General features: G+C 42.2%; 1 protein-coding gene across 1 annotated transcript; it reads right to left on the bottom strand.

Moving 5' to 3' along the window:
- Positions 1-948: 948 nt before the first annotated feature.
- Positions 949-1458, bottom strand: LOC122679474 (40S ribosomal protein S20-like). Its single transcript, XM_043880211.1, has one exon. It carries the CDS (start codon positions 1340-1342, stop codon positions 986-988), a length of 357 nt encoding a protein of 118 aa, XP_043736146.1. The 5' UTR covers positions 1343-1458; the 3' UTR covers positions 949-985.
- Positions 1459-11087: the final 9629 nt, after the last annotated feature.

The following is an 11087-nucleotide window of genomic DNA, read 5'->3' as shown; positions in this document are numbered from 1 at the left end:
TATTATTTCTAAAATGCTTATATACCTGTCATACACTTTTGTAGAATAGACATACATTTGTTTAGGATAGCAACCCAATTATAAACAGCAAGGACTTCAACCTTTCAATGGGACATCAAGATGGATCCTCAACCCAGGGGCACACTAAGATTCAGCTGTGCTATTAAGGCTCATAACATTAGGCAAATTAAAACTCAAAAACCAATTTCTATGTCTACACAATGGGAATACAATGTATAAGCAGGGTCCTGGAGCTAGGCAGTGTTATCCAGTATCATGCCAATGGAGGTTTGGATAAATGCAATCTGACCTAAGATGTGTTTTTCAGCCCTAAACATATAAATGCTTAACTTAGCTTCATACTGAATGACCTATATATATTAACTGAAAAGTGATTCCAAGGAGTATATATAAAACATTTATCTATAGATGCAACCTAAATCTAAGTACTAGAATTGTTTTATATTTTATTGTATATTTTCTCATCTAAAATATAATTAAGGAACCAGTATCTATAAAAGTTTCCACAACTTACTGAAATTTGCCAAGTTTAAAAGGAGTTATGACAAATGGGCAAGAGTCAGGGCTAGATATTAAGATCTAGCTTCTGAGTTCCTTGCCTTTTATCACACTAGGTTTCTAACCACAGCTGGTCACACTAGAATCATCCCAGGCACCTCTGACAGTTCCAAAGTTAAACCCACACACATGTTCAAAAATCCCAATATTCATCAACAGCAAGATCTCATGTGGCAGTTAACACAATTCTGTTTTCAAATGCTGTCATGTGTAAACTAGCTTATTGACGCCTGGAAAACAATGGAAACAGGGTCAACCACCACAGGCTCTCCATGTAATTCTGATTATTCTACTTAAAAAGTGGAATCAATTCCATAACACAACTCTATTTCTAAGACTTGTCAGTATTATGAATAAAAGTCAACAAGATTTAACAACTGATTATCGATTTATTAAAAAGATTGATTTAGGCATCCGCAGTGGTGACTTCCACCTCGACTCCTGGCTCAATACTGATGGAAGTGATCTGCTTGACAATTTCAGAGGGGCTGTGCAGGTCAATGAGTCGCTTGTGGATCCTCATTTGGAATCGATCCCAAGTCTTAGAACCTTCACCACAAGGAGTTTTCCTTGTTATTCTCAGAGTCTTGGTAGGCATCCGAACTGGTCCTTTCACTTTGAGATTCTTTTCCTTCGCGCCTCTGATCAAGTCAGCACACACCTTCTCCAGAGACTTCACGCTGCGGCTGGTGAGGGTGATCTTAATCCGGTGAATGGCCACCTCTGGCTCCACGGGAGTCTTGCCGGTGTCTTTAAAGGCCATGGCTGCGGCGCGGCTTCCTGACCGACTTGTTCCTCGGCGAGAGCGAACAGCGGTGAGTCAGGAGCAAGAGCGGGCGGCACTGAGCTCCGCTGCAGCGGCGACCGCGTCTTCCTCAAAGAGCTCTTTTTCTTGTTTAATTAATTAATTTGTTTTTGGCTATGCTGGGTGTTTGCTGCTGCGAGTGGGCTTTCTCTCGATGTGGAGAGCCGGGGCTGCTCTCTAGTTGCACTCGGGCTCCTCACTGTGGTGGCTCCTCTCTTCGTGGAGCACGGCCTCTGGAGCACAGGGTCAGCAGCTGTGGCGCGCGGGCTTGGTTGCTTTACGGCATGTGGAATCTTCCCAGACCAGGGATTGAACCTATGTCCTCTGCATTGGCAGGCAGATTCTTAACCACTGGACCACCAGGGAAGTACTGAACTGTTTGTTTTTGTTAGAAATGACCTGGAATATCTTTGACTTCAGGGTTCACTGTTAATGTTGTTGGGCACTTGTTTAGGTGACAGAGGGCGCAGGTCTTAGGGAGGGTGCAAGTGGCCAGACTCACACCGACCTCTTCTAGGAAAACCTTCCTGACTTTGAAACTGCCTTCATTATACATCTGTTAATTGCATTTCATTTGGCCTGTGGACTGTTGTCTGTGCAAGATCTGTGATTACAGTTCACCGTGGATCTTCTGTCTACTGAGCCGGGGTGGTGGGTTCCTTGGATGGTAGAGTTAATCTGCAGAGTTCTGAGGCAACCATCCACAGACTGAACTTTCCCACTTAGCATTTTCTCTGGTGAAGGCTTCAGAGTTGCAAAAACCACTCCTTCCCTTGAAGAATTTGCTATCATTTTGGGCTTTCTGTCCACTGTGGAGATGCTAATTCTGCAAGTGTAATGTCAAGAGCTTGTTTGCTATTTTAAGCCAAGACATGGAAGTAACCTAAATGTCCATCAACAGAGGAATGGATAAAAAAGATGTGATGTATGTGTGTGTGCATGTGTATATACATATACATATATATAATGGAATATTACTCAGCCATTAAAAAGAATGAAATAATGCCATTAGCAGCAACATGGATGGGCCTAGACATTGTCATACTGAGTGAAGTAAGTCAGAGAAGGAGAAATAGCATGTGACATCCCTTATATGTGGAATCTAAAAAGACATACGGATGAACTTGCTAACAAAACAGAAAGAGACTCATAGTCCTAGAGAACGAAATTATGGTTGCCTGTACATACTGCTATATTTAAAATGAATAACAACAAGGACCTACTGTATAGCACATGGAACTCTGCTTGGTGTCATGGGGTAGCCTGGATGGGAGGGGAGTTTGGGGGAGAATGGATACATGTATGTGCTTGGCTGAGTCCCTTTGTTGTTCACCTGAAACCATCACAACTTTGTTCATCGGCTAATTAGAATTAGCCGATTCTGTTAATTCTGTTAATTCTGTTAATCAGAATGAACAGTTTAAAGAAAAAAAAAGAAAGAGCATGTTTGTGATTTTAAAAATTTTGTTGTGGAGAATTAGAGGTCCAGTTACTCACTATTAGGATAACATTTACCATTATTTATATGTTTTTTTACTAATTAAGAAACTTCTAAATGTTATTATTATTATTATTTTTACTTTTCTTTGCATTTATTTTTTTGTGGCATTTATTCCTGGGCCATGTTTATATACTTCAGTTTCTTCTGGGATATCTTTTTCTTCTGTGCAACCTCCCCTTCCAGTTTAGGAATAATCTGTTCTTTTTCAGTGAGGATCGCCTCCAAGTGGCAGGGAGAGCTCACGTAAGGGTTGATCTGACCATGAGCTCTATAAGTCCTGAGCTGCCCCTTGGGGGCTTGGTTCACAAGGATGTGCTCAATGACCAGAGAGTCTACACTGAAGCCCTTAAGGTCAGCATTACTCTCTGCATTTTTGAGCACGTGCAGTAAAAATTCAACACTCTTTGTGGGCCACTGACCCTGTGTCCAGCGCCACTGTTTGGCCAGCGCACACCTACCAACTCCAGCATTGTAACGACCGAAGGGCACACTTTGCTTCTTTAAAGTGACATCCTTCAGGTATGTGTGTGTGTGTGCTCAGTCGTTCAGCAGTGTCTGACTCTTTGTGATCCCAGGGATTGTAGCCCGCTAGGCTTCTCTGTCCACGGAATTCTCCAGGCAAGAGTACTGGAGTGGGTTGCCATTGCCTCCTGCAGGGGATCTTCCTGACCCAGGGATTGAACCCACATCGCTTGTGTTTCCTGTATTGGCAGGTTGACTCTTGACCACTGAACACCCTGGGGAGCCCATCCTTCAGATACGAGGTGGCTTTTCAGTTATGCATACCCTTAGTGGCCTGGGCAGTTTCCTGAATGTTCTTAAAGTGAATAGGAAGATTTGAACCTCTTGATTTGCATGATTTTGTGGGATTTTCTGGATCAAGTGAATAGTGCATCATTTTTAGAGGTCACCTCAGGCTGCTTACTGGAAAACCCTAAATGTTATTTTTTCCTCAACATTTTTTCTTTTTTTGGCCATGTCCAGGGGACTTGTGAGATTTTAGATCTCCAACCAGGGGTGGAAACTGGGCCCTCATCAGTGAAAGCACGAAGTCTTAGCCACTGAACCACCAAGGAATTTCCCCTTAACATTTTAGTTTGAACTTTTTAAATATAGAGAAAAGTTGAAAGAATTTTGCAGTGAACACCTATATACCTGTGTTTAGGCAGTGGTCAGTAATATTCTTTAAGTTTTGCTGTTAGCAGATGTTAAACATTTTAGATGTTTGAAGGAAATAATTATGAATGTGACAAAGATTTAGCTATAAGGTGCTTATTGATGTCCAAGCATAAAATTGGAAAAATTCTGAATGTTTAATTAATCATTGTTTTCTTAATCCTGCCTTCGTATTAGAATCTCTTGGGAAGCTTAAAAAAAATACTGGTGGCTGGACCTCTTCCCCCAGATTCATAATTAACTGTTCTGAGGCAGGGATTGGGCAGTAATTCTAATATGCTGGTAGGATTGAGAACTTCTGGGATAAAAAATACATTTAGGAGTTATTATATAATAAGGAATGGGGGCTTCCCAGGTAGCTCAGCTGGTAAAGAATCTGCCTGCGATGCAGGAGACCCCAGATTCCTGGATTGGGAAATTCCCCTAGAGAAGGGATTGGCAGCCCACTCCAGTATTCTTAGCTGGAGAATCCCCATGGACAGAGGAGGCTGGCGGGCTATAGTCCATGGGGTTTCAAAGGGGCAGACATGACTGAGTGACTAAGCACAGCACAGCACATATAAAGAAATACTATGGAGCCATCAAAAGGATGTTATGGAAGAATATTTATTGACATAGGAAAATGTTCAAGAAATACTGACTTGTGAAAAAAAAACTTAGTTTACTGCATACTATATATAACAAGATTCTAATTTTATAAGAATGAAATTTTATATCTGCTTATAATTACTTAACAAATATATTCCAAAAAGTTAGCAGTGGTCATCTTTGATTATTTTTTCCTTCTTATTGTTTATCTGTATTTTCCAGATTTTCCATTATGAGCGAACATTTTATTCATAATAAAAATGAGTTACTTAAAAAAGAGTTCCCAGGTGTTTATGAAGCTCTGCCAAAAGTCATCAATTTCTTAATGATTTGTATGAACTAGAAGCACAGAGTTTACATAAATCCTGGATGACATATCGAAATTGTCTAAATGGAACTTAAACTATTTAGAAACCCATTAGATCAGCAGTTCCCAAACTCTGGTAACTTTGAACCTGCTTCTGGTTGGGGAGGTTGTAGAGGGGACCAGGAAGCCAAGCTGAGTCTGTGGTAATTGTCACGAACCACACCTTGAAAACAGAGCAGTATGAGTGTTATCAGAAATACATACCCTGGGTCTTCCCTGGCAGTCCAATGGTTAATACTCTGTGCCGATGCAGGGGGCGGGGTTCAGTCCCTAATTAGGGAACGAAGATCTCACTTGCTGCATGGCCAAACAATTTAAAAAATAAAGAAATACATACCAATGAGAACAAATCACAAAACAGCTCTCAAATAATGTTTAATAGTATTATCTTCTACTTAAACGCATTTACTTCTTATACCCCTGTGAACCTCCCAGCTAGAGTTGTTCATTTAGCAGATATTTCTGGGTGTATACCGTGTGTCAGGGGCTATGCTAAGCGCTGGAATCCAATTGTGAACAAAACAGGATTGACCTCTGCCCATGCAGCTTGGAATGGTGTCGTCCACCTCTGCCTCCCTGCCACCTTCCTATCACTCCTTGGATGAAGTCCTGGTCAATTCCATCAGGTTGACTTGTTCTGTTTTCCCTTCATCTAGGTAAAGGGAATATTGACTTAGTTTGGCAAAAGGAGTCCCTTTGATTTGCAATCATTCTTCATCTCACAATGACCCACTCTGTACATATTCTCGTGATTTTCTTCTTATGTTCCTTTAGAATGTTATGTCTTTGTCAGCTCAGGCTGCCGTGACAAAATACCACAGACTGGCTGGCTTATTACAGCGGACGTTTATTTTCTCACAGTTCTGGAGGCTGTGAAGCCAGAGATCAAGTCCATCAAGGGGTTTCCTTTCTGGTGAAAGTGCTCTTCCTGGCTTGCAGACCACTGCTTTCTTCCTGTGTCCTCCTGTGGCAGAGCAGAGGGTGTGGAGGTGGAGGGGAGGCGGCAAACTCGACGGTGTCTCTTCCTCTTTTTATAAGGGTGCTAATCTCATCAAGGGGACCCCACTCTCAAGACCTCATCTAAACCTAATTACCTTCTCAAAGGCAAATATACCTTCAAATACACTGGGGCCAGGGCTTCAACATATGAATTTCGGGGCACACATAACATTCAGTCATTAGTCAACTGTTGATAATAAGGGTGAAGCATGAAAACATGTAAAACTGCTGAAGTCCAGTACCTATTTATGTGGAAAAATTTACACACACAATATAATGTGTTAGGCATACTACCACATGCATATTGTAAAATAAAACATGTGATACCTAAAGCTGACATTTCAAGGGCAAACTCGTAGGCCTGAGTTTCCCAAACCTTCACAGTTTACAGTGCCCATGATGTCCCAGTTTCATTCACTAGGTAATTAGGCCCAAGCAACTGTTGTTGTTCAGTTGCTTAGTCTGACTCTTTGCAACCCCATGGACTGTAGCACGCCAGGCCTCTCTGTCCTTCACCATCTCCTGGAGCTTGCTCAAACCCATGTTCATTGAATCAGTGATGCCACCCAGCCATCTCATCCTCTGTCGTCCCCTTTTCCTCCTGCCTTCAATCTTTCCCAGCATCAGAGTCTTTTCTACTGAGTCGGCTCTTCACATCAGGTGGCCAAAGTAATGGAGCTTCAGTCCTTCGAATGAATATTCAGGGTTGATTTCCTTTAGGATTGACTGGTTTGATCTTGCTGTCCAATTTGAAAAAAAAATATGTAAGTTGAAAGAAAAATTTATATTTTTCTGTGATCTGCCTTAGGTTAGCAGGTTGTGTCATGTCTGGTGGATGTCAAGCGTCTCTTGAAAATTGAAAAAGTTCTGTGAGTTCCCTGTGGTACCCCAGGGTGTGTGGGTACATAGTCTGTGAACATTATTAAATATTTAGGGAATCTGGTTCGTGTAGGATTATTAATTCCACAAATGAACACAAACTGGCATTATCTTTAGATTTGGTTACTTAAGAGGGTTGAAAGATCAGTCACTGAATCGGCCTTTTAAAGATGCTCCATGGGATTCTCCAGACAAGAATACTGGAGTGGGTAGCCATTCGCTTCTCCAGGGGATCTTCCCAACCCAGGGGCTGAACTCAGGTCTCCCGCATTGCAGATAGATTCTTTACCAGCTGATCCACAAGGGAAGCCCCTCAAAGATGTTCGATAATTACTGAGTTGCAGGATACCAACAAAGGTCTGTCTGGTCAAGGCTATGGTTTGTCCAGTGGTCATGTATGGATGTGAGAGTTGGACTATAAAGAAAGCTGAGTGCCGAAGAATTGACGCTTTTGAGCTGTGGTGTTGGAGAAGACTCTTGAGAGTCCCTTGGACTGCAAGGAGATCCAACCAATCCATCCTAAAGGAGATCAGTCCTGGGTGTTCATTGGAAGGACTGATGTTGAAGCTGAAACTCCAATACTTTGGCCACCTGATGTGAAGAGCTGACTTATTTGAAAAGACCCTGATGCTGGGAAAGATTGAGGGCAGGAGGAGAAGGGGATGACAGAGGATAAGATGGCTGGATGGCATCACCGTCTTGATGGACATGGGTTTGGGTGGACTCCGGGAGTTGGTGATGGTCAGGGAGGCCTGGCATGCCACAGTTCATGGGGTCACAAAGAGTCGGGCACGACTGAGCGACTGAACTGAACTGAACTAAGTTTTATGAAAAAAATTTTTTTTCTTTTCTCGGAACTCTAAATGTGTTTGGAGAAATAAAATAAGGAATATTGGAGAAAACAGTTTTTGTTTTTTCTCTTTTGGTCGCCCTGCAGCATGTGGGGCCTTAGTTCCCCGACCAGGGATGGAACCCGTGCCCCCTATAGTGGAAGCACGGAGTCTTAACCACTGGACTGCCTTGGAAGTCTTGGAGAAGACTGTTTTTGAATTTGGAAGTTTAATAGGCATATAGTACTAAAACTGAATAATATTAGAAAGCAAATACTGGCTTTCTGCAAAGTCTTAACTATCCTTGTCCCAGAAAAGGAAACTTAGTCATCGAGAGTCTGCTGAACATAGAAAACGTGCCACCACTGACATTATTCTATGGCTCAGGGCAGACAGAAGCCACTGTTCCCTGCCAGGGAGTGGCTTCCCTGGACTGGGCAAGTGCGTCTGAGAAGGAGTGGGATTTGCAGGCGTTCCTAGTCAGGCTCCCTGCCCTGGAATGGGACTTGCTGGTGACTCAGCAAACAAGGATTCCTGGCTACTCTGGGCAAGGTTGGGAGGAGCCTGAGGGTGTGGTCCTTCTGGGAGGGGACAGTTGGCACAGATGCTGCTGCTGCTTTTTTTTTTTTCTTGCTACATTGAGTGGCATGTGGACTTTTAGTTCCCCTACCAGGGACCAAGGGCTTCCCAGGTGGTGCTAATGGTAAAGAACCCACCTGCTAATGCAAGAGACATGAGAGACTTGGGTTCAATCCCTGAGTCAGGAAGATCCCCTGGAGGAGGGCATCACCACCCATTACAGTCTAGAACATCAACTCATTTATTTGTTGTTTCAGCCTCCTACCATGTGACAGGCACCTTGCTAAACACTGAAAATGTAAACGGGGTAAAATATGAAGTCTGGGATCTTACTTTTTTTGATGGCTCCAGTCTTGTGGAATTGCAATTCAATATTAACTTTTTATTTAAAAAATTATCTTTCTTAGAACCACATGGTTTTGGCAACTCTCAATTGTGCATTCAGACTGCATCTTTCACCTTTTTTTTTTTTTTTTTTGACTTTAAGAGTTCTAGTGAATGGGGTTGGAGCAAAGTGCTTGGAGTTCTTTGTCATCCTGCTATCATCATTAGTATGTTTGAATTGTTCTGTAGGAATCTGTCATTCTGGAAGTAACATTGGCATATCCATGGCAGTCTTGTACTAAGGAGCAAAACAAAAAGTCCTGAGTGGGATTAAATGGGTCCTTTATTTTTCACTACATAAAGATTTGCATTAGACCAGTATTCATTAAATGAACAAAAAGCATACTCACTGACGGCTGGATGCATTTATAATTGGGTTAATCTCTGGGTCAGCTGAACAGATTTCTGGGAATCTTTTGCCAAAAGCCTTCAGGCTCAAATGTATGGTGAGTGGGGTGGGGATTTTATCCTTTTCTAGGTTGGTTGATTTCATTCTTAAACTGGTAACAATAAAGAGGTATTCAAGAAGAGGCTGTTTAAAGTGAAGAAGAAGGTTTGTCTAATATACGGTTTATTCATAGGTTTAATCCTGCTAGAGAAACCTAGGATGTTTTCTTTCATTAAAAATTTGTTAAGCCGGCGAAATATTTGGGGATATCATTTATTGTTTATGAAATTTACTTTGACTAAATGCACGTAATACTTTCAGACACTTTGTATTCCCAAGTCACTTTATGGTTGCTGCTGTAGTTTTGTCAGTAATGCAGGTTTTTAGTGATTTTTCCCATTGCTTTTTTTCCTCCTGTGTTTATGTTGCCTTCTGAACTGTTTCTATCATAAATCAGGTCAACTCCCAGATTAAAAGTGTGGGAGCTGGGAAGAGAAATTATAGTCAACTTCTATAAACCTATGCTGAATCAGCATCCTTTTTACAGCTGATAAATTTAATCCCAGTGGCATCACATGTTCTTCAAAATGGCTAATGCTGTTTGAACGGCAAGCACATCAGGACATTTAAAAACAGTTTGAAAAGTGCAAGTGAAAGTCACTCAGTCATGTCCGACTCTTTGACCCAGTGGACTATACAGTCCATTGCCAGGGTCTAGCCTTGGCAGGATCCAGGGGTACCCTCAGGATGAACGGCGTCGGCGAGAGAAAGAGAGAGAGAGAGAGACCAGACTGGGGATGTGCAGCAGAGTCTGGCAAATCTTTATTTTTTTTACCGTAGCTTTTACATTCTAAGTTAGTACATTTTTAAGGGGAAGATAGTTTAATATTACATCGGCTCATCCTTCATGAAACCAGGGTGTTTTCTGCATACTTCTTTGTGAGAGTCTTGTACATTATCTTCTGGCCTTGGGGCCTATTGACATTTTATGACCTAGGTGAATGCAAAGCTGTTTTCTGTAATCTATTCTTTAATGAACACAAAGGTCAGTCCTTTTGCAGAAGTTATCAGTTAAATTTATCTAAAAGGTTTACCACACAAAGACTCTGCAGCTCTAGTGAGGCAGCCCCTGTTTAGCATTCCTGGTTAAAATGAACAATTCTAAACTCTTATTTTTCTAAATCTTTAACTACAACCACTTTTAGAATAATATTTTTATGTTCTCTAATAGGGCTTCCTCACCTCCCGAACGGCTCTGTGCCTATTAGGGCCTTTATGTGATCAGGTTCTTTATGCTGTTTATAATTAAGGTGTTGTGAGCAGTTATGTGCATTAGTAGGCATTTGCCAAGCAGGCTAGAATGCCAGCAAAGGGGTCTAAATTGAAACACTCCTTTCATAGGATACCACCGTCCGGCGGACATATTAATTAAAGTTCTAAGTTGATTCTGTTTGGAAAGAGATCGGGGAAGGCCTTCTACCCGTGTCACAGAAATTAGGGAGTAGTCTAATATAGCAAGCATCAGAAAGACAGAGATCATCTTTAAGGTGAGCGCCGGGGCAGCTTTTCGAAATCCCTGAAGTCCTGATCTGCCTTGCTTGTCAGGTCTTCTCCTTATGACCTTGTCTTGGGGGGGATCTCCTGTGCTGGCTCCCGGCAGTCCATGGAATTCTCCAGGCCAGAATACTGAAGTGGATAACCTTTCCCTTCTCCAGGGGATCTTCCCAACCCAGGGACTGAACCCAAGTCTCCCACTTTGCAGGCAGGTTCTTTACCTGTTTACATCAGTTTACATCAGTTTACCTGTTTACGTCAGTTTAGTTCAGTCACATCCTGCTCTTTGCAACCCCATGGACTGCAGCACGCCAGGCTTCCCTGTCTATCACCAACCCCTGGTGTTTACATAAACTCATGTCCATGGAGTCAGCGATGCCCTCCAACCATCTCATCCTCTGCTATCCCCTTCTCCTCCTGCCTTCAATCTTTCCCAGCATCAGGGTCTTTTCCCATGA

This window comes from Cervus elaphus, chromosome 21 (genome assembly GCF_910594005.1).
Source record: "Cervus elaphus chromosome 21, mCerEla1.1, whole genome shotgun sequence".
NCBI lineage: Eukaryota > Metazoa > Chordata > Mammalia > Artiodactyla > Cervidae > Cervus > Cervus elaphus.
Note: the sequence above shows the minus strand (reverse complement) of the source record. Positions and strands in the feature narration are given on the sequence as shown.

Coding starts and splice junctions, on each gene's coding strand:
- LOC122679474 (XM_043880211.1), bottom strand. CDS start 1,342: ATGGCCTTTAAAGACACCGGCAAGACTCCCGTGGAGCCAGAGGTGGCC.